Here is a 21,966-nt window from a genome sequence, read left to right as displayed (position 1 = left end):
CATTGTAATTGCTTGATGCAAATGCAATAGAATAATGCAGTGCATGTTACGCTTGTTTTTTTTCTCTCAGAGTATTGTTTTAGAAACGTATTCAAGGCCAAGAGCTAGCCAGCATCGGCCAAAATCCAAATATGTAACGCAACTTCTATTCTGGAATATCAAACTCTTCCTTGACGTTGTGCGCTTCATAGATTTTTCTTTCTTTCTTTCTTCTTTCTTTCTTTCTTAGCGGCAACTCGCCAGCACTTTAATCCACATAATCTTGTGATGCTTTTCTAAATCCATCCAATCTGTTGCGGCTCTATAATTAACAGCCCCGCTCCGGCAATCTGGGTCAGTAGATCGAAGCCAGAGCGGCGCGTTGTGAGCGAAACTCACAATTAGAAATGGACGTCCGAGACCGGAGTCTGGATTTGAACGGCGACACGAGTTCAAAGCATCCCGCTTCCCGGACCGAAGGCGAGTCGGCGCCACATCCCGGCGTGTGGGCCGAAGCGACTGGACTCGAGGGTTGCACTTCTCGGTGTTTTGCCAGGGAAGCGAGGATGAGGCTGGATTTTTTAAAGTTGGGATCTCATTGTCAAGTTTCCTCCCGGGCCAAGGGTGCGAAGACGCTCGGTGATGAAATTGACAAAGGAAAAGACCCCGGAACGCAAACTGTTCTAGACTTGGTGGAGCTTCTCGAATTCGAGGATGAGGCCGAGGATGACGAGAGCTGGTAGGCGCCATCAAAATGTAGCGCAAATTCTCTCGATGAAAACCATATTGAACAATAGAATGCTGCTGCAGGTCACGATGCGTGACCTCCCGCTCAGGTCTGGTCCTACGTCATGATCTGCTTTCTTAGCGAATGAACTGCACCCCTCGCAGGCTATACGAGGCTCCGAAAAGGCAGATGTCAGCGGACGAGTCGCCTCTGAGATGGTGTCGACACGTCCTGGACAATCCGAGTCCCGAGACCGAGGCCGCATCGCGCTCCCTTATGAATAAACTACAGCAAAGTCAGTGACACAAATGAAACAGCGTTCGGACGGATCCCGTCACACAATTGTGCTTTTCTCTTTACGCAGAACCAAGTCGTTCCTACCCAAGCGTCTTTTCCAGACAGCCTGCGGTGCAACATCACGCTGACGGTGCCTCTGTGGATCCTTATAATGGCCAAGCATCTGCCAACACAACACAAGACACCGCTGACACTTTCGGTAATATCACCTGAACAAAAAAGCTGCCAGCTGCCTGCCGATTTGTTAAGAACAGATCCTCTTTCGAGAAATTTGTGGTCAATTTTACTACGCATCGGAGCAGCGCCATGGCCATAAAGCTTCTCAAATTGGTGCCAACCTTCTTGCCAAGTCGCAATTTTGCAAGCGCTCCACACATTGCACAAGCACATTGGGATTTCATTCATATCCCAAATCATCTTTTCTGTTTTGAAACAGATAATAGTGATCTGAGTACGCCCTGTGAGTCCATAACTACCAGCTACAAATTGCAGGACATCACAGACGTTCACCTCATGGCCCGGATACAAGAGGACAGTAAGTCCAGCGCAATATCTCGCACGACGACTGTCGTCTCGAGATAACGCCAGTGTGTATATGTTGCCCACACCGCAGGTTTACGACAGGACTACATCTCCGTGCCCGCCTGTGTTTCAGAAAGACAAAGTCTGGAGCCACAAGTAACACTTTGATCATTTTTTTTTTTTTTTTTTTTTTTTTTTTTATAGCAGCGGGAAGGCAATGGTGTACACATCGTGCTGACGTGCTCGTGTGTTGTCACAGGTTAGACTTCGCCAGCAAGTCACCCAGTTCAAGTTGCTTAAAAGAGCTCAGAATCGAGGTAGACAAAGCCTCTCCATTGGTGGCCTTTCCTCACATGTCATACATTTTCATTATTGGGCACCTTTGCTTCGTGAGTCGCAGATGTTTTGGCATAATAACGTCTTCATGCGTACGCTTGATATGACTTACCTAGCAGCCAGGACAGAGTCCCCCTTGCGGACCAGCCTTCGTTCCCTGCAGGCTCTGAGAAACAGCCGAAGTTTGGACACCGACGACTGCCTGCCGGCTCATCGGACATCGGACACAGATCTTCCATCAGGTTTGGAGAAATGCCCTCACGAGAATGTCACTTAGTTGGCCCTCAAACTCGTAGTCGTGCACTTTTGGACTTACCCTTCCAAATCTTCCATCTCTTCCGGAAGCATCCGCAAACTCCGTCGAGCGTCCGCAGCGGGCGAGAGGCTCGTCGGTGCAGAAGACGGTCACGAGGGACGTGCAGAGGTCTCAGTCGCTCGGCCCTCGCAGGGTTCCTCAGCGCGCCAAGAGAATTCTGTGGAACGCGTGCGTTTATGCCTCACCTGAGAGGTCGGCCGCCGCTTGGGGCGGCGATTCGCCAACGACGCGAAGGTGATCGCCCTCAGCGAAGTCAACGAGATCAGGCTGACACAGAAGGGCGCACGCTTGCTTCGGAATGGATCTTTAAACGACAAACGTGATCGTATGCATCATTTGGTCTCCCTCGTTGACAGTCAATGAGAAATGTTAGGACATTTCACATCACATCAGGATCCTACTTTGAAGCCATCTTCACGATTGGATCGCCGCACATCCCGTTCACAATGTGATGTTTGGAACTTCTTTGCCATCGTCAGGTTGATTGGTTGACAAGGAGGGGAAATGTGTTTTTCGACTGGAACCAAAACTACAAAAGCATTTTTTGGCCTATACAGCGCTGCCCACCTTGAAATAGATCTAATAAGATCTGGTAGGGCTTTTCAAAAAGTAAAACCACCAGCAATGTTCATTTGTGAGTGTGGAAAAATAAGAAAGGAGCTAAATATGGATATACATTTTTTTCAACTTTCTCAAAAACTGTGACATATGTAGTGTATTTTCCCAATTACCTACATGGCCATAATGGCTATAACGTCTGTTTAGTTTACGCTGAGACGTGTTTTTGTGTAATGGACAATTTAAGAGATTTTTAAACTCAGCAAGTCCCACAAGGTGGGCGGGTTTCTCCAGTTTAACCCCCGCCACGGTCTTTTTTTGGTTTACTTTCCGGTTCGTTTGTTCATGGAGCTGCTGATTGGATGAGAGCCGGATGCTAATTGCAACAACGTGCGTTGTTCAGCATTCGTCCGCTTCAATGAGTCCTTTTTAAAGCCGAGCTACCATAACGCAAGCGGTGGCGTTATGTAAGCAATCCTTGAAGATCTTGGCATTTACTCTATCTTGTAATGAAGTCAAAGTTCTCTGCTCATTGAACAGAATTGTTTTTATTCATTCATTTATTTTATTTTTTTACTATTTACTGACCCGCAGACAATTTAAGCCTCAGTCAAAACCGTTTGTTTCCAGTCCTGCCATTAACAAACGTTGCTGCAGCAGTAAAAAGCAAATGCTGTACTTTGCAGCTTCGAATTTAAACGACTTTCTATAATGCGACAATAAAGAAAGCTTCTGGTAGGTTTGAGAAACTTCAACTTGACAAATATTCATGATTCCTAACTTACAAGAACATACAACTAGATCAATGTTTAACATTTGACAACACTGTTTATTGTATTTTCAAGCAAAACGGCTGACCTTCCACTGAAAAAACTAAGAAGGCCTAATTCCTCATAAGGATATATAATGTCTGACATAAATGCAGTCTAATTCCAAAAGACAAATGTGTACATTTACAATGAGAAAGCTAATGGTACAAGAAGTTGTAAAACATGGTTCACAGAACAATGCACAATATATTTACATTAAAAAAACAAAAACAAAACAAAAATCTCCAATGTCTGCATGTCACGATGAGGCTTCCAAACATGTTCTCTTGATATCGCATTAATAAAAGTAATCTAGTCCGAGTCCATGTCACTGTCTCCTCCGATGGATCTGAATTCTTCGCTCTCCTCGTCCTCACTGAGCTGAACCTGAGAAAGTACGGCCGGACCTCTCCTCCGTGCTTCCTCCTCGTCGTCTTCCTCCTCCTCCTCCTCCTCGCTGTTGCCGTCCTCTTGTCTGTTTCCTCGTAGCTGCCATGGCTGACGTGCGTCGGGGGGGGGGGGGGGAGAAAAAAAAAAAAGCATTAGCGACTCGAGTGGAACCATTTTCTGGAGTGCTTATCGTCATTAAGGTTCCGGGTGTGCTGGGTCCTATCCCAGGTGGACTTGGAGCGAGAGGCGGGCACACACTGGACTGGTTGCCAGCCAACTATTAAAAAATGAATTCATAAATAAACAACTTCTTGCTGTCCTACCTGCTGTGCATATGGCGCAGGCGTTGGGTTGTGCCTCTCCAAGTCCATAAATGACCATTTGGCTTCCTTCTCATCATACTGAAGGCAAAAGCAAAGGAAAGAAAAATAGCACACAACTGCACCAAACTCCAGCGGTGTTTTTAGAACTCGTCTAGCAACATCAGGGAAACATTTTGACAGTAAATTACCTCTTAATGCTGCAAATTCAACCTATGACTGCAGTGTTTTCAGTTCTTTCAAACCAATACAACGCCCTTGAAACGCTGTCATGCGTCATCATTTGGAATGTTGCATTTGAAGTTTTCGGTCGATAACTGGAAAATGATGCCGAATGCCATTTCGGTTGAATGTTTAAGACCATCAGATACAAATATCAAAAAAAGAAATCAAAACTGAAAGAAAATCAGATATTTGCGCATTCTCCCGTTATAGCGCTGTTCATCGTGCAGATTTTTGAGCATCATGTTTAATTGCCTTTTGTTTTGTGTTTTAATGTAAACTTCAACTGGGAGTAAAAAATAACATTTTTTTAAGCAAGGCAGCTTTGCTTTAGAACTGTAAGTGAGAGTTGGGAGAACAGGTGCTAAGGAATACTTCCAAAAGTATTCATAAGTTGAAATGTGTTGAAAGCACGTGGGAGGTGTAAAACTCGATGAAGCTCTTTTTTTGTGGATTTGTACCCATTGTGAGCGGCACGGGAACGCATCCCCTGTGGTACGAGGCTTGGAATGATCACATTAGAGGAATTCAACTACCCTGCATTTCAAAACAAATCTTCAAAATCTATCCTAGGCACAGTTTCCCAAATTTGGGCTCTCGTCAACCTGAGAATGCGCAGCTGGGGCTCTCCTCCGTGCGTCATCCTCTTCTTCCTCCTCTTCGTCCTCGCTGATGCCGTCGTCCTCCGCGTTCCCCCCGGCTGAGGGCTGCATGCGACTGCGGCTCTCCTCGAAGCTGCCGTAGCTGAGGAGATGCAAGGCAGTAAGAGCAACAAAACGCATTCCGATCTTCAGAGAGCTACAGAAAGAAGGCTTGCTCTTCGAAACTGTCAGCAGACTTGTTTTGGTTCGTGGCTCCTTGTACCTGACGTTGCTGTCTTCCATGTGGGGCCCGTCGTCGGCGCGGTCCCCTTCATACGACATCATGCTCTCGTCCTGCTCCATGCCCATGCGCGCCGTCTCCTGCGCTCGCCTCGGAGGTGGAGGTCGCACGTCCACCTCTCTATCAGAGTCACTGCCACTCTCTGATAAATGAATGGCTAAAAGGGGGCAGGGGGAGGAGGGGGGAGAGTTTTCTTATATGGTACAGTCGTACAAAAATGACTTTTTGATAACTATGAGGTTTGCTCGACTTACAGGAGAATGGATTGTCCCCCTCCTCCTCGCTGGCGTCATCCTCTCCGTCGGACATGAGCAGGTCCTGATACAACACGCTGGCGTGGGTGAGGGGGTTGGATCTTCTGTCGTCTTCCTCCTCCTGCCGGTTGTGCATGCGCCTGCGCGGCGGCAGCAACATCTCCTCGTCGTCATCGTCATCCTCTAGATCTCCTTCTGCGTCCTCTGCCTGCAACGCCGAGCGCAAGCGTGTTATTGACTGGCAAAGATTGGGAATCAGACTGGCGGCGATCATTTGAGCATTTCACAAACTGCAACTGTTTTTCCACACAGTGGCGAAAGCGAACCTCCTTGATGGAGATGATGTTCGTAGTGCAGTACTCACAGGAGCAGGTGTTTTGGGTTTGCCGTCATCTTCCTCCTCAAAGCCTTCAATATCCACATCAGATTCTTCTTCCCTGAGCCTTCTGCCATGGCGGACCTGAGGACCAGAGCAAGTTCAAGGGCACAGACTAAAAAGACCGAGCTGATCTTAGAACCTGCTGCGTGAAAATGTCCAACGAACGCATGCCGTTCTCTGTCAACTCCACAAGCACGATAATCAGAGGGTGGACTGATGAGAGGTGGAGCAAGTCTTACTACGGTCTCTCTCCCTACCTGCCCCCCTCTCTTCTCAGACGCAACCACTAGAGGTCCATCGGACAAAAGGCCGCTGGGCACCCCGGACGGGCCTGAAGCACCGCTGTCAAACAGATCAGCAGGCTGGCCAACAGAGAGGCAAACACATGGCGGAGAAGTCGAGTGAAGGAAAAGCACACCGGGTGGCCGAAAGGACCAAAAACAAAAACAAAAAAAAACAACAAAAAAACAGAAACAGTCAGGAAGAAACACCAAGAGCCCGGGTAGGAGTGTCAGTAACAGGGAGGAAATACTACAGGCAGGAGGAGTGTTACACGGTAAGCTGCTAGTGAAATTCACACTTTCTGAACAAGTCCAGCGAAGCGGCCACCCGGCCGTGGTCCTACCTGGGCCATGTAGGGCGAAGATGTGGCCAGCCTCTGTAAGTCCATGAATGCCCCTTTGCCCGCGGCCATGTCCTTATCGAGCTCATCGTACTGGGTGCACAAACGAGAGAGGCAAAACTATCACGCTACAACGCTTATTTACAGTTGAGGAAAGAAATATTCATACCCTGACCACATTTTTTGAATGAAAGTCCATTTCTATAGTTTTGCTGGAGACGTGCCACGAGATATTAGCAAAAGAAATATTCGCTTTTTTTTGGACTCATTGTAACAAAAAGTTCAATTTTGGCCAGGTTAGCACAATTATGGGCTTAAATGTATGTTTTATCCCGCTCACGTCAATTAAACAGTTGCAAAATGGCTTCTAACCATCCCGGTCTGGAAAGACACCAACACTTCATGCTCGTTAAGGTAAGCAAGATTCTCCTACCTGCGTCATGTACGAGCCGTGAGCCATCTCCAGACTCTCAAAGTCCGCGGCGTCCAGTGCTGCCTCTTTGGCCGTGGAGATGTCCTTCTCCAGCTGTGTCAAATGTTCATCGTACTTGCAGGACAAAAAAAAAAAAAAAACGGAAATTATGATAGCTGATATTTTGATCCCGCTTAGAAGAATTCTACAATTAAGCCTGATTAACTGTGCTTCTCTTCTCTCATGCTATTGAATGCGAAACGGTGTCCAAACATTGGCCCGCTAGTGTATACAGACTGTATGGCGTTTGAAAATAAAGCCCACAATGACTAAGCACTCATTTGACGTCTCAGCAAACCTCATCCAGAGTCTGTCTGCACACACTGATGATGTCGAGCGCCGTCTTGGTGTACGGACTGTCGCGGCCTGTCAAGAGACACGCAAACGAGATCGTTGTGCCATTTCTATTCTACAGAACGTCCCGCAGCGACAAACTCTTACCGTTGTACTTGATGCTGTTTGTGTGGATGAGAGTGACATCTGAGAGGAAGGCGTCCCTGTTCTGATACTTGTGCTTGGAGATGTTCTATTGATTCCGGGTTCAAATTACGTCACTTTATATTGCTGAAGTCCCCCCAAATATTTTCACTTGTTTCAGTATTGTCATGTTTATGGCCCTCACCTTGCGGGTGGTCTCCAGGTCCATCGGGTCTATAATCACCTTGTAGTAATCAGGCACAAACTTTTTGTTGACAGGATGGTGGAACGGCCATGACTACAGAAGAGCAACGAGGAAAGGAGCAGATCATTCATTCAAACCACAAAAGTGCTCATCTGAAGCAGCAAGTTGAGTGAGAGAATGCTAGTAAAGGACAACTTACATCAGGAACGACCATCATCTTTTGGGTTACGATGTTGTCCAGGATGAAGGAGAACGCCACCTGATCGTCGTCATCAAGCAAAGGATTGATGGCTTTTTCGAGCCGAACCAGTCTGTCCTCCTTCTGCGAATGCACGCGCACGTAATTGAATCCGTTTTTTATTCCAAGTTTGAAGAAGAAAAACAAAGCAGTCACGCTTACCTCTTTCAGCTTAGTATCGCACAGATCCAGCATGGACTGCGCAACTTGTGTGATCGGATGTTTTGCTCCTACAAAGATCAAAAATCCCGACGTACGTGGCTTGAGTAGTCATGCCTCACGCATTGGTGAACGTGTAACTGAAGTACCATTGTACGTGGCGCTGTTCTTGTATATGAGCTCAACTGCTTCACGGAACTCCTCCCTGGATGGGTACATCCGTTTGCGGACATTCTCCCGGAGCGTCTGCAGGTCCATGGGCCGCGTGATGATCTTGTAGTAGTCCTTCACGACCTTGGCATTTACTGGCGTGTGGAACGGATACGTCTGTTTTGGGGGAGGGGAAGGCGTTTGTATCGTGTGTAAAATGTTGCCGAGGAGGTTGCAAGCGCCGCTTACGTTAGGGTGGTCCCGCATGTCGTTAATGATGCTCTCCAGCACAGAGGACAAGGTCACCATGGGGTCAGTGCGCCTGCGGTGGATTGCCTTGTGTGGTTTCTACAAGTACGAATGACAAATATATATATATATATATATATATATATATATATATTTTAAATCACTTGTTCCTTTGGATGTTAAAAGAAGATGTCAAGCATTACTGCTACTTGCATTCAGATAGTCACAGTGCACAGCATTGCCAACTCGTCGCTTCTTCTTCGGAGGGAGCTGCTGCTTGGGGAACTTGAGCACTAAAGACTTCCTGCGCACCTCATCGGCGCTGTTTGGTGCCAAATAAAAGAGAGGAGTAATGAACGCTAAAAGCAAAAGATTATTCACGTCGATCAAAAAAAGATGAAATCCGCTACCTTTCGATGAGTTGCTTTCCAAGCACGATCTTTGTGCCTTCCACCTTAATCAATTCTTCGTTGTCGTTGTGGATGACTGTCTTTTCTAGCTCCTCCTCCTGCTCTTCTGTCATGGCGACCGGGTTGGAAGGGGGCGCGTTGGTCTGATAGTACAGCGGGCAGAACTTGTTCGTCCTCATGTGCCCGATGGCGCCGCACGCACCGCATTTTAACTAGGGAAGAGAGGCCAACATTAAGGAGCACGAAGAAAAGCTCTGCCAAGGTGAACATTGTCAGGAGCGCCATAAGAACACCACATCAACATCAAACTAGAAGAAGACTCAAACAAGAGAGGGAAGTGGAATATAGTACTTAATCTCAAGCTTACTTTTACCTTGAGGTCTGGTCTCTCTTTCATCTTCTTGGATTTCTTTTCTGGAGGTCCCTTGAACTTGTCCTTCTCTTGATTCCGCTTCAGTCTCCTCAGCTGCTCCTGGATACGCCGACGCTCCTTCCTCATCTCTTCTCTGTGCTGCTCGTCGAAGAGGGCAAACTTCCGTCTGAAGCCGCAGAGACACAAAGAAAAGGTGAGGTGGTCTGGAGGTGGCAGATGAAAGGAGCCTCGATGAGTGGCAGTGAGCTGGCTTTCTCTTTCAGGTGCAAATCAACACATTTTGTTTTCCCCCAATCCGAAAATAAACGTGGTGCCTTGAGATACAAGTGTAATTAGTTCCATGACCACATTCAGAATTCAAATCACTTGTGTCCCAAATCACGTTTCCCCATTGAAATGAATGGAGATGTCATTAATGCGTTAAAGGCCCACCCCACCCCAAAAGAAAAACCTGGAATCATTTTATAAGGAAAATAACCACTCTGTAGTATTGTACTTTATAACAAAATAAAAAATTAAAAAAAAAGACATAATTAAATAGAATAATAAAGAATTAAACCGTTTTTGTCACACTGCATCAATTGAATGGCAATGATTCTGCTGCCCGCCTTGGCCAGCTGGGGGCAGTATAAGACAAGACAGACAGCAATACTGTAGATGGACGTCTGTAGAGTAGACATGTCGCAACTTGGCTCAGCTCTTCACAGATGATAAAGAGTATATGACTGTGAGTACTGTTGCATTAAATGTCTAACTGTGTTGCTGCACCGTTTGTGTTCCAATATTTGTTTCTTAAAGGGTTAAATATGCGTTTCCCGTTATGTGTTAGCATCTGCATTAAGCTAGCAGACTAAAGGCTAAGCTATGTGTTTGTTGTAAATACATAACATCATTTTATGTTCAGAATGACAGCACACATCAACTGGGAGTGGCATCAAACACCCGAAAGCCTCTTTTTTGAAGAAGAAGAAGAACTGCTCACAATTTGCCACGGAGGTCTCAAAAAGCAGGCACCACTGGACAGGAGTTAATTTCTTAATGAAACAGATTTGGCTGGCAGAGGGGTAGTAACGCGCAACCTGGTGATCAGCATCATCCAAACTTATGAGAAGGTTCAAATGGGGTTACTGACATGAATTCATCATCCTTGGTCGTTCTGATCCTGGTGTAGGCATCAATGACGGCAGACTTGCGCACAGTTTCGCAGCGAACGTATTCCTTGCCCTCCTCGTCCCTGAAGGTCCTGTAGATCTTAAGTCGCCGTCCCGTGGCTGCGGAGTTCAGGCTGGTGACCGAGGATGTGTCGTCATCCTTGTGGGAGCTGGTGGACAATGAGCTGGCTAAAGAGGCAAAGGAAGTACCAATTGACATCCAACTCGCACAAACACACAATGGGCCTCATTCGCTAACAGTGCGTACAAATTGTGCCTATGCAGGTTTGATGAGTCATCAATATGTTCCTAATTGAATTCGTGGGTACTCCAAAAAAATTTGGAAGCTCCATATGCACAAATGATGCACAATGTATTGAAATACAGTCATGTAAAAAAAAAACAAAAAAAAACATAACAATAATAATAATAAATATAAATAAATACAAATCAAAAATAATAATAAAAAAACTGAAACTGGTCATTTCTTTCAACCTCCGCGCATTGTCCGAGTTTCGTCAGAAGGGAAATAGGGGCGGGGTTTAAGCAGATTGCAGCTCTTATGCATATGCATGGCGGCCGACCGGTTAGAGCGTCTGCCTCGCAGTTTTGAGGACCGGGGTTCAAGTCCCGGCCCCGCCTGTGTGGAGTTTGCATGTTCTCCCCGTGCCCGCGTGGCTTTTCTCCGGGCACTCCGCTTTCCTCCCACATCCCCAAAAACATGCATGAATTGGAGACTCTGTGTGTTTGTATGTGCCCTGCGATTGGCAGGGTGTGTCCCCGCCTCCTGCCCGATGACAGCTGGGATAGGCTCCCGGGTGAGGAGAAGCGGCTCAGAAAATGGATGGATGGAACATACGCGCGATGGAGAGAAGAGCAATTATTAGTGGACGAGGCCCCGCGTGAACATGACTCACACAAGATTTTGCGGCGCTCCTTGCGTCCCTTGTTGTCACGATCGCTCTCCTCCCCCATCAGCATCCTCTGCAGCTCCCGCCTCTCCTGTTCCTCGCGCTCGCGCGACAACTGTGAGCTGGTCTTCTTGTTCTGCAGCATGTTCTCGATGTTCTTTCCCATTTCCTCAAAGTCGCTATCCTCTGCCGAGCTGCTGTCCGTGTCTGTGGAGAGCACTTCTGTCGACTCCAGCACCCTATGGCGGAGAACGGCACCGCGGGGGTGTGTTGAGTTTTCCGAATCATCGAGAACAACTTGCAATACTGTATGTCCGACTTGTTCTGCAGGTCAAAGATCCTCTGACATTCCTCCTTGTAGCGCTCCTGGTGCTCTGCTACGGAGAAACGTGAGCCTCTGGCAAACTTGCTCATGGGGCCTTCTCCCGAACGCGCCTGCTCGGTCGACATGGTTCTTACGACGTCGATCACCTCCCAGCGTGAGAGCTTTTTTATCTAATAGACAGTAGTACAAAGCAACACACATTCACTTTCAAGTCCTATCAAAGGTGGAATAGGTCAAGCAGTGATCTAAGGAGCTAAAATACCGCCAACATTCATCAATCGTCTTCACGATTTCACAGACTCACTTCTTCTTCGGGAACTCCGAACTTGCGCAGCAGCTGCTTGGCATTCTTCAGAGACAGTCTCCTCAAATCGGCATCTGTCCCTGTCACGGTTTTCTTCGCAGGCTGAGGCTCCTTGTCGTCCTGAAAATGAGCACACAGCTCGAAACCTCAACGCCCAGCCGTCATCACCCATTACAACTACAGGACGTCAAAATGGAAGGCCGGAACCTTCTGTTGAGTGGGCTTGTTGGGCACTTTGACGTAGGAGAAACCTTCCCCACACCCCGTCGGGTCGGCCACCCCGGAGACCTCCAACAGGCATTTCCCCTTCATGGCAGAGATGAATGCTCTTGTTGTGTTCCATGGAGCTGTTCGCACCTAATATGAGTAAATATGGGTTAGTACAAAGCACGTCTTCCGCTATTGTAGTCCATAAAAGAGACTACAACGTGGAGAACAGTACCTCATCATCAATCTTCATTTGAAAGTCCTCTTCGTTCTCCTCCTCTGGGGCAAAGAACGATTTTTCGCCGTAGCCAGCGTCCTTAAGTTTGGTGAAGAAGAGTCAATGTTGCAGCTGATGACATGACACTTACTTATTGTGCGCGATGCCAACTAATGACGCTTTTGAGTAGCATTACCTTGAGTCTCTGCTCGGCCACCTGCATGCTGTAGTAAGAGCAGCACTGCTCGGGAGACACCATGGCTCGGATCTCTTCCTCTGTTGGCAATCTGAAGTCAGGCTTCAGCACCCACCAGTTGGAGTCCATGCCTAGCATTGAGATGAACCAAAACAGCCGTACCTCCATGAATCAACGCAGGCAGCAGAGCCCAAAACTACAACTTCATACAAATGCACAACCGACATGAAGTTCTTGAGGAACGCAGGCCCGATTGTCAAACTAGTTGGGCAAAATAGTCCCCGGCGCTACGAGTGTTCCGTCCATCAAATTCTCTCTACCGTCGAACAAAGCCATCTCACCTCCAGTGTGGTCAAATCCACAGTAGGAATAATAAGCTCTTTCCCCGCTCAGACTCCTTTCTGACACGGATGAGCTCACATTCCTTCAACTATGTAACCTCAACTGCCGCACTGCTCCGACATAACAAATGAAAGTCGGCCATAGCGAGCCGAGCGATCAACTATGCAAGCCGTACCCGTGCGTTTGAAGTCTGCACAGAGTTTGAGTCTTTTCCTGATGCTGCTCTCAGAATGCACGGGAAACGCTTTCTTGATATCCTCCATGCGGATTCGCCGCGGACGATCCTTGCTCTTCCAGAACAAGCGGTAAATGAACACCTGCGGAGTACACGTTTGCCACTTAAGAATCGGAACGTTTGCACAGACTAAAATGGTTGCGGCGTGTCAGCATACTTGAAGGAAGTCTCTTATGTGGGTGTTAGCTCGTTTGGAGTTGGGCCCAGGAACCTCGTATAGGGGGCAGGCTTGACCAACCACCATAATGTCCACAATTTCTCTGATGTAGTAGCCGTGGCGGGTTCGGATGACCAAAAAATCCGTCTCTGGCATCTTGTGCAGGTAAATGGGGGCGCGGAAAAGGTTGTTTTCAAAAGCCTAAAAAACAAAACAAAAATAGAGGATGAGTAAAAAGGTTTATTACACAGCTATTAACGGAATAGCGGACGTTTTGAGAGCGCTAATGCTGACTTGGAGCAGCTGCCCAGGGTGCAGAGAGCCCAGAAAAGGGGAAGTGTGGCAGTATACAGTTTCGCCATATTTGCAGTCTGGTGCGCCAGGATCCTTTCCAGGTTTCTTAATGAAGGAGATTCAAATAAATGCAATTAATTACGCCTTCTGCAAATGCATTTGACAATTCTCCTCCTCGATTTTCCAATGTCCCCGAAGATGATACCCACCCTTTTATAGTAGTTTTTAATCTTAGTGGCCATGCCAACTTGCATAATGAGAGGTGTGTATTCTTCACTGTACTCTGCCAGGATCAGATCCCCATCTTTGCCTGTCAAGTCCTGCGGGGTGCGCATGAAGAACATGTCTCCTCCTCCCGAAGCTTGCCGCTCCTGCTCTCGCATCTGTTTTGGCGTGCGCACGAGCGGCGTTTAGAAGGTCACGCGGTCCGTACAGCAGGAGACCAAAATGAGAGCAAAGTGTCACCTTGGCCTTCTTCTTAATGTGCTTGAGCAGCGGCTGGACAGGATGTGGACCGGGCTGAGCCAAAGGTCCAAAGGAGTACTTCTTCAATGTGGATCTGTGGAACTGCCGCAACTTCATCGGTCCCATGTGGGTGGGGAAGAAGGGCTGTCTCAGCTCCAGGGCCGGGATGGAGTGCTGTTCAAGAAAGCTGTTATTCATTCAAATGTCACAGTCTGTATTGACTTCAGTCTCTACTTTCATCTTGATCTCACCTGGATGATGTTACCACCAAACGTCCCCCTCAGACCTTGCTGCTTGGGATAGTAGAACTCATCGTTGGAGAGGTTCCAGGGGTCTTTCACCTCAGGCTGGGACATGTTCTGAGTTAGGGTTACAGAAAACATTTCATCATGGCATCTTTGCAAAAACTCGAGGGCAACCGGTGAACATTGATTGCATTAATTACACTTAAAGGACAAGATTAGACTTTCATTTCAAGAAATCTGCATCGCGTAGCGCCGCCGCGTTAGATGCTTTTTTTTTTTGTCACGAGCAAACTTTCGGACTTGATCAGACGACTTGCCTGTTGCGGCTCGTCTTTTATCACGCCAGTCTTGCCGAGCAGGATGCGACTCTTTTTGATCGCGGTTTCCTTCTTATTCTCTTTCGACGGGGAGTGAGATGTCGATGCTTCCTTTTCATCTGGAATATCTAAGTTCAAAAGAAAACATTGACTTCAGTACTCGGAAAAAGCGCGCTGGTTTGAGGTACTTCATGTCGAATAATATTTACGATGATACCATCTCCCGTCAGGGCAAAGTGCTTCTTTCATACCTTTGAATAGTGTTGAAGAGAAAAATATAGGACACACGACGTTGAACATACCAAGAATGATGTGCTCATCGTTGGGATCCAGTGTGAGAATCGGAGGAGTGAGGTAGTGATCCATCTCCTGGTCATCCCAGATAATGTTGTCTTCCCAGCGCCCGTACACTAACTCCTCATTGTCAATGGGGAAAATGGAGAACCAAGGAGCGTCGTCTTCCTGATTGGCTGGAGAGGAGTAAACGCATACAGATGAGAAACGAAGATCTGTGTGGTTTTGCGTCCTACGAACAAACTCACATGGATGATCGTGGCTGTTTTTATCCCGCTTCAAGCCGGTTATTGACAAGGTTTTGGTCATGAGAGGCGGTGTAGGCGGGACCAGCTGGGAATTACTTCTCGTCAGACCTGAAGGATGGAACAGGTGAACATGAAATATATCCATGTGCGCATAATTGATATTGGCAACTCACCTTGTTGTGCATTATAAGCGTTGGCGTTGCGGGTCATGCTGGAGGGTAACCACCCTGCGAGACTGGCACGTTGAGTCTTGGTGCCCTTGTGCTTTACATCCTCCCCGTTCCAGATGATGTCGTCCTCCCACTGCAGTTGCGTAACCATCAAGAAGAGCTCGTTCTCCAGCGCCAATTTGTCCTCCTCCCCCTCATTCTTGTGGCCGTCTTGATTATCGTGCCACCTCCCATCCTACAAAAAAAAAAAAAAAAACGCTGAACAATAAATGCGCCCCACTTCTGTAGTACAGCTAGACGGGCCCACCAACCTGCTTAGCAGCCTTTCTTGTTTCTTCAAGTGTGTTCTGCTCCTGAAGCTCACTGGCCTCATATTCCTTCAGCTTGAGCCCGTAATTGAAATTGCTTCCATCCTCGGGGACCCCCATCATGTCGTACCAGTGCTGGGCAGGCCCGTATCGCCATTCGGCAACTTTAGGTCGCGACTCCGCCTCCTTGTCTCCGTCACCACAAGTTTGGGAGAACTTGGACTCCACGGGCGCCATCATGGTTATCTGACATCATAGACAATTTGCGATCAATGAAGTGATGGTACAAATGAAGCGAATACTACGGGATAATATTGGTTTCCCGTAGCTGGAATATTTGCCTCGTCGTCGGAGAGACACTGCTCAGGGGGCGGAGGGTTTGCGAACTCGTAAACCCAGCCAGACTTCTTATCCTGCTCTTGGTCTGCGACTTCTCCCTCAGGCGGCGGCGTCCCGGGCTGAACGTCCCGGTGCTTCCGCTTCTTCTTCCTGCGGGCGCTGCGCCATACTGACGGCATGTTCTTCCCTGGGCCAAACAGCCGTAAGAACCTCAGAACCTAGGATCCCAAGAATTAGCTTTTAGCGTTTGATTGTAAAAAAATATATATAGATATCATCACTACCTTTCCAGGTCTAAACACTGGGAAGAGCTCTGTGACACCGGGTAGTGCTTTGGTAGCATCTTTCTGCATGATGCCAGCAAGCGGGAGGGTGAGCCTGTCCGGTGGGCCTCCAGGACCAGAACCCGGGCCGGGGCGGTCTGTTTCTGACTCAGAGTCAGAGGAACTGCTGAAATCAGCCTTCTCGGCAGTCGATGAAGGTGCAATGATGGACGGCAGGATGATGCCATCACCCTCTTCCCCGACTGTAAGGAGAGGAAATGAATAATCGAATAGTCATAAAGCTGCATTCTTTACCTTAAAGTTTCACTGTACACCATTCAGTTAAGATAACAAAAGCAAAAAAAAAAAAAAAAAAAAAGAGTACAGACATTCGTCAAGGATTCAATATTTGCTCACTGGGAAATTATTGAGAAAACAGCTAGGAACTAGAATGTTAACTAAATACAAATAGGTTTTATCCCTATGCAAAATGTGTTCCGGACGCAAGGCAGGTAAATGTAATATGATCTTGCAGAACAATATTTGAATGCAAGCCCAGTTATACAACATGAGGGATCATTTGGTTTGGATTTCCACCTAAATGTAACCTTCTAGGAACAATAACAAAGTCAATCACGTGTGTACTTCCTGGCAGCGAAGACAAACAATCATCCTCACCATTTGCACTCTGAGACGGAGGCTCTTCTTTTTTAACAGCTGTCGAAAGGCTCGGTGGCGGCGGCGGAGGCATGAGCTTGGAATCGATATCCTCACAGTCCGCGTCGTAGTCGTCTTCATCATCTGGGATGATCCAATTTGATAAAAAAAAAAAAAAAAAAAAAAAAAAAGGTCAACACAATCTCACAAAGGTTTTAAGATCCTACTGTGTAAATGCTCTGAGTTCCCCTGTGAGTCAAACGATGTATTTCAAGTAACTACTGTGTATCAGAAAGTCTATCTTTCAATTGAAAATAAATGGTATAAATAATGGGGGCGATTGTTGCTTCGAGAGGATCACCTGTTTTCCTGCAGGGCTGCAAAGATCCCATGGCCTGCCGGTACTTCCGTGTTTCATCCTCAGCAACCTCACTGATGTCAGAATAATCCACCGCATCTTCCGTGCTTTTCACCCATCCTGCGTGACGTAAACACCGACAATGACACCGCACCGCACCGCAGATATTCATGGGATGGTACTCCCTCCGCGCTATATCTCTCCACTCACCCTCAGCATCCACACTGGCGGGAGTTTTACTTTCCTCTCGCTCATCATCCTCGTTGGCCGTGATCTCCGTGATGAGGGAACTCAGACCCAGATTACCCAAGCCGGCCAGATGCTTTTTGGACTCCTGGGTTGAAAGAACGGACGCGATCAAAACAAAAAAGCTGCAATTCATTCACGTCTTCTGTCGTTCAAACGTCTTGAGTCAATCTCTGCCGTGTATCCCTGTAGTGGAATCCTAAGGATGCCACCAATGTGCGACCTGAAAGAAGACTACTTATTCCCTGCATACAAAGGAAGACTTAGACTGGGATGCAACGCGTGCACAACTATTGCAAATCTGCAACTACAGGTATTTGAATAACAGCGAAAGCGCTGGAAACCCTTTTGGGAAGTTGAATACAAAAAAGTGAAACAAGCCCACTAAACTGAGACATAAATAGTGAGTGTTTGAAATCCCACTCACGTTGTCCAGGACACTGTCGTCCTCGAGTTGACCGTCTTCATTTATGTTCCCAAACAGGAAGCCGGTAATGGAGAAAGGGCGATCTTGATCCTCATCACTGTCGGAGTCGGACATTCTGAGAAGAAAAAAAAAAAAAGGTTTACATTCGACACATGACGCAAATACTTACACAGGCAAAAAGTACGTCTTTAATAATAATAATGAATTACAATCAGTGCAGATGACAGAAGCCATCGCCAACCCTTACCGTCATGTTTGCATTTAGCGGCATAACATTAGTTACCAGCATGCATGGATTTTTGTTCTTCAATATTTGAATAACATACTTACGCTATATCGCTTAAACCGAAACAAATGTGCGATGGTATTGTAGCTTAGAAATTCGCGAACGGTAGGTCGCTAGCGATGACAAAAACAGCAACATTTTCACTTACCTTGTGATCTCTCGCCGATTAGTCCTCAAGGAGCTTGCTCATAAATGTCAAAAAAATGTCCATAAAAGCAGCAACATCACCGTCCAATGTGGGAAAAAAACATTACCTGTGTTCCAAACACATTTGCGAACAACAATATTTCACCGGTGCTCACGTCGGTTTAGCAAGTCACACGAAATATTTTCACTTGCAGTCTTCTCTTGAATCATTTAGGATAGTATTTGTTGTTGTTACTTTGTGTACGAAGCGCCACCGCTGAAGGCTTGCAGGTAACCCACAGCGCACGCAGGTCAACCGGAAGTACGAGGTCTGGTTCCGGTGTTACCAAAAAAAAAAAAAGATGCAGCCCTCAGTCATGACATAGATATGACAAGTAACGCCCACCCGACGTGCCTGTGGCGGCCATGTTGGAAAGGTCGACGTTCCCACCAAAGACAACCCAATGATTTTGGAAATGAACTCGCAACTTGCTCATTTCCCAACCGATTTCATGAGGTTTACTTTTTTTGTCAATGCCAAACACTTGGCCACATATGTGTTTCTTTTCCATGTGAAATGCTACTCCCATTTATTTTGTAATTGTACGGCCGGCGTTGTACGCAACAGTGTGCAGCACAATGTGCCGAAATCCCTGATCTTTTGCTTTTCTCGTCGTCCACACACACACACACGGCAATGCAATGACGATTTTGACCTCCTCAGTTTATCGTCGCCGTCGGCACGCAACTCAAAAGGGAAGTGTTGCCTTTACAGATTCATATCTGTGCGCCAGATTTTGCAACGCCAGGGGGCAATGTCCACCAAAGGCGTGCGTTTGACAGTTCGGCATCAATAGGGAAGAAGACTAATTACGTGAACAGTGTAAACCAGGCGAAAACTACATTTCGTGAATGGCGAGCCGAATCCACATCACCTTTTGACTATTCGTGATTCCATTTTGAACATTTGGAAGTTTCATTCTCGATATCTGCGAGAGATTTTTTTTTTTTTTCTGTCGAAAGGAGCCGCCCGGAACCAACGGACTGCGGATTTAACAGACAGAAATGTCCGCTGGGAACTCAAAACGCCCCCTTGTTGTAGCGGACAAAGTCAGTTAGCTCCAGAATTGGCCGCTGTTTGTTTACTGGCGCAATCAACCACAGAGACTGCTAGTTCCCAGCTTCTTAACTCCATAAGTTTCTGGGAAAAGTTGTTCGATGTTGAACTTATTGATTTTGAGCGCTCGTTGTGTGCACACATGCATCGTCTCCTGAACATGTTATACTGATTTTGGCACAGTAAACTGTTGTTGTTGTTTTTTTGTCAAGCCCTTCTCTATGGCATCCAATTGTAATGGATGTGAGAAAAGGAAGCGTAATAACATTAGTATTAGTGACAAATTGGAACTTATTAAGAAGTTGGAGTCAGGAGTTTCCGTGGCCAGCGTATGTCAGCAATACGGCGTGAAAAAACAAACTGTGAGCGACATACGTAAGAGTAAGGAAAAACTCCGAGCTTTTGCTGGGAAGTTCAATGTGGATCCCGTCAGAAATAGAAAAGGTGTTGTACGTATGCGTAAGCACATGAAAGTGAGTCCAAGTCAGGACCCGTGGTATGTGCAACAGCAACAATATATAAAGGTAAGTTTGGATTTCTTAAGAAACTTTGTCAACATTTTCAAGCTTTTTTTTTTTTTTTTTTTTCTTCCCACATTTACAGTTAATTTTGCAGTGTAGGATATCGGTGTCTTTAGGCCACGGGGGGGAAAAAATGCTTCAAATTAACAGACAAGCGGCTTTCAGGGCCGACCCCCGTTAATTCGAGGTTTCACACGTCACTTGGCAATGACGTTTGTGGGGTGTTATGGCAACTACCTAACATTTAACAGCTGGACTAGGTTATGTGTTGCAGATGTCATTTAGTTTTACTTAGTCAAAAATAACATTTGAAATATCCTAACTACATTTTTTTTCAAATCCACAATTAGCATTTCAGATATCTGCATGACGTCACTTTTGCCATTCACGTCTACGCGGTTTATGGCAAGATTATCTGCAATGGAGTACAACAAAGGAATACGAAGATATCCATATGGTGAAATATCCCAAATATTAGGACAAGATGAGAACGCCTGCCGCTACAAGTAGAAATATCTTCTATATCTATATAATTATACATCTTATACAAAAATGAGGCCACCATCAATGCAAAATAGCTACTACTAAATTCAACTTTAGACTTGCGACTTCATATGTATTGCCTGTGTTATCAATTCTAATTATTCTGCACGTGATTATGTTATTACGATGTGTTTCAGAGTGAGGAGCGTGAGTCTGAGGCGGCGTTGGCGCCGGAGGCCGAAGCCGCCGCAGCTCCCCCTGGATTCCCTCCCATCTCGTCTGGGAACACTCCTCCTCCCGTTGGGCATCAGGAAGCCTCGCCAGCCCCGTCGTCACCTTCCACCTCATTGTCGTCGGAACGGTGTCGGTCCACGTCGTCGGCGACGCCTTCAAAGCCACGAAAAAGGAGGGCGCACCCAACACCTGTGCAGGAGGCAATATTGAAGCGATTGCAGACACTGGAGCGAGGCACGGAAAAACCGCACGGAGAGGACAGCTTCTGCCAGATGGTTGGGGAGATGCTGCAGCGGCTCCCGGAGCGCCACAGGTTGGATGCCAAGTTTGAAATCCATCGCCTCCTCTATAGGAAAACACTAGACTGCCAGGCAGATGAGGACGACAAGTCGACACTGACACTTCACTCTTAACGTGAACATGATCGCCAAGGTTTGCAGTTCTAGATGAGTGATTCTCAATTGTTGTCACCCTGGGCCCCGCATTTTCTCATTGTTGGCAAGTTGGAAATTGCACCCAAGGATGAACCAAACTCATGCAAGTCCGCCATTCTTTTCCTGATCTCTGGGCTGATTTCTTTTGACTTTCCCATGATGTTACACAAAGAAGCAATGTGTTGGGTGGGCCAAGTTCAAATACATCCACAGGGGTCTCTCTTTTCCAAAGAGATGACATCATCATCATCTCCTTTCATTATTTTGGCATTTAACAAATCCTAATTGAAATCAAACCGGGAGTTTAGTCTGATTTCATGTCAGTGAGGAGAAAAAAAAAACAACAACCCAACTTTTTACCTAGTGCATGTAAACATCTGGGTTCAACCGTAAACTCTCAAAACAGTGGTTAACAAGAAACATTTGCTTTTCAAAATCTCACTCAAGTGTTTCCTTTTTTTTAAATTTTTTTTTTAACCGTAATCACACAGCGGCAAAATAAACCAGGTCGAGGAAAACCAGCTGATAAGGATCTTTGTTGAGCCATCCACAAATAATTGATAAGAATTCATAATAGCAGGATTTAACAAGTGGTTGGAACATCTGCGTCAAATCTTGTCCTTGACCCTCCTGGGTGGATTTTGCGTGTATCGATTTCACTTATTGATCACTTATGCCCTCATTCACCCTTATGAGAAAAGCTTGAAGTACACCGGACTGGACTGATTGTCGAGGAGGTAAACGAGGTAGCGATTAAATAACTATAGTTCCTCTGGAATCAAAATCTTATTTTGACTTTTTTT

General features: G+C 46.5%; 3 protein-coding genes across 7 annotated transcripts; 2 read left to right on the top strand and 1 right to left on the bottom strand.

Annotated features, from left to right (window-relative positions):
• Positions 1 to 239: 239 nt before the first annotated feature.
• On the top strand, positions 240 to 3,388 carry LOC133467210 (SLAIN motif-containing protein-like). Of its 3 annotated transcripts, none has more exons than XM_061751816.1 (8): positions 240 to 718; positions 871 to 1,001; positions 1,071 to 1,202; positions 1,440 to 1,538; positions 1,617 to 1,681; positions 1,785 to 1,842; positions 1,981 to 2,103; positions 2,207 to 3,388. In XM_061751816.1, the coding sequence occupies exons 1-8, from the start codon at positions 387 to 389 to the stop codon at positions 2,413 to 2,415; spliced, it is 1,149 nt and encodes a 382-aa protein (XP_061607800.1). In that variant the 5' UTR covers positions 240 to 386; the 3' UTR covers positions 2,416 to 3,388. The 3 variants fall into 3 exon arrangements, with proteins under 3 accessions (XP_061607800.1, XP_061607798.1, XP_061607799.1); XM_061751815.1 differs by having other exon boundaries at positions 241 to 718; positions 1,978 to 2,103; XM_061751814.1 differs by having other exon boundaries at positions 1,785 to 2,103.
• Positions 3,389 to 3,543: 155 nt separating this feature from the next.
• On the bottom strand, positions 3,544 to 18,698 carry taf1 (TAF1 RNA polymerase II, TATA box binding protein (TBP)-associated factor). 3 transcript variants are annotated; one of them, XM_061751812.1, is made up of 43 exons: positions 18,397 to 18,698; positions 17,963 to 18,077; positions 17,500 to 17,623; positions 17,293 to 17,409; positions 16,953 to 17,075; positions 16,296 to 16,537; positions 16,014 to 16,229; positions 15,676 to 15,918; positions 15,368 to 15,599; positions 15,195 to 15,302; positions 14,955 to 15,122; positions 14,653 to 14,780; positions 14,342 to 14,449; positions 14,091 to 14,264; positions 13,835 to 14,008; positions 13,626 to 13,730; positions 13,332 to 13,532; positions 13,115 to 13,256; positions 12,598 to 12,728; positions 12,420 to 12,500; positions 12,185 to 12,334; positions 11,978 to 12,097; positions 11,668 to 11,843; positions 11,355 to 11,587; positions 10,419 to 10,626; positions 9,281 to 9,452; positions 8,914 to 9,125; positions 8,717 to 8,825; positions 8,504 to 8,602; positions 8,254 to 8,431; positions 8,108 to 8,175; positions 7,907 to 8,029; positions 7,708 to 7,800; positions 7,527 to 7,611; positions 7,384 to 7,451; positions 7,047 to 7,160; positions 6,617 to 6,706; positions 5,977 to 6,072; positions 5,613 to 5,820; positions 5,341 to 5,515; positions 5,082 to 5,220; positions 4,258 to 4,335; positions 3,544 to 4,042 (listed from the first exon to the last, which is right to left on the bottom strand). In XM_061751812.1, exons 2-43 carry the CDS (start codon positions 18,074 to 18,076, stop codon positions 3,857 to 3,859), a joined length of 6,111 nt encoding a protein of 2,036 aa, XP_061607796.1. In that variant the 5' UTR covers position 18,077; positions 18,397 to 18,698; the 3' UTR covers positions 3,544 to 3,856. The 3 variants fall into 3 exon arrangements, 2 of the variants coding, with proteins under 2 accessions (XP_061607796.1, XP_061607797.1); XM_061751813.1 differs by having other exon boundaries at positions 9,287 to 9,452; XR_009785164.1 differs by lacking the exons at positions 3,544 to 4,042; positions 4,258 to 4,335; positions 5,082 to 5,220; ... (2 more) ...; positions 5,977 to 6,072; positions 7,384 to 7,451 and having other exon boundaries at positions 6,672 to 6,706.
• Positions 18,699 to 19,231: 533 nt separating this feature from the next.
• LOC133467379 (uncharacterized) lies at positions 19,232 to 21,684 on the top strand. Its single transcript, XM_061752190.1, has 2 exons — positions 19,232 to 20,015; positions 20,693 to 21,684. The coding sequence occupies exons 1-2, from the start codon at positions 19,713 to 19,715 to the stop codon at positions 21,140 to 21,142; spliced, it is 753 nt and encodes a 250-aa protein (XP_061608174.1). The 5' UTR covers positions 19,232 to 19,712; the 3' UTR covers positions 21,143 to 21,684.
• Positions 21,685 to 21,966: the final 282 nt, after the last annotated feature.

This window comes from Phyllopteryx taeniolatus, chromosome 17 (genome assembly GCF_024500385.1).
Source record: "Phyllopteryx taeniolatus isolate TA_2022b chromosome 17, UOR_Ptae_1.2, whole genome shotgun sequence".
Taxonomy (NCBI): Eukaryota; Metazoa; Chordata; class Actinopteri; order Syngnathiformes; family Syngnathidae; genus Phyllopteryx; species Phyllopteryx taeniolatus.
The sequence above is the reverse complement of the archived record's forward strand: the minus strand, read 5'-3'. Positions and strand labels throughout refer to the sequence as shown.

Bases quoted from the DNA above. Each gene is read 5' to 3' on its own strand.
- taf1 (XM_061751812.1), bottom strand. From the start codon at position 18,076: ATGTCCGACTCCGACAGTGATGAGGATCAAGATCGCCCTTTCTCCATT. The intron at 17,410-17,499 runs GTGAGTGGAGAG...TACGTCACGCAG, and splicing joins CGCCAGTGTGGATGCTGAGG to GATGGGTGAAAAGCACGGAA. The intron at 15,303-15,367 runs GTGAGTTGCCAA...TCCATCCTTCAG, and splicing joins CGCTTATAATGCACAACAAG to GTCTGACGAGAAGTAATTCC.
- LOC133467210 (XM_061751814.1), top strand. From the start codon at position 387: ATGGACGTCCGAGACCGGAGTCTGGATTTGAACGGCGACACGAGTTCA. The intron at 719-870 runs GTAGGCGCCATC...CACCCCTCGCAG, and splicing joins GCCGAGGATGACGAGAGCTG to GCTATACGAGGCTCCGAAAA. The intron at 1,203-1,439 runs GTAATATCACCT...GTTTTGAAACAG, and splicing joins AGACACCGCTGACACTTTCG to ATAATAGTGATCTGAGTACG.
- LOC133467379 (XM_061752190.1), top strand. From the start codon at position 19,713: ATGGCATCCAATTGTAATGGATGTGAGAAAAGGAAGCGTAATAACATT. The intron at 20,016-20,692 runs GTAAGTTTGGAT...GATGTGTTTCAG, and splicing joins AACAGCAACAATATATAAAG to AGTGAGGAGCGTGAGTCTGA.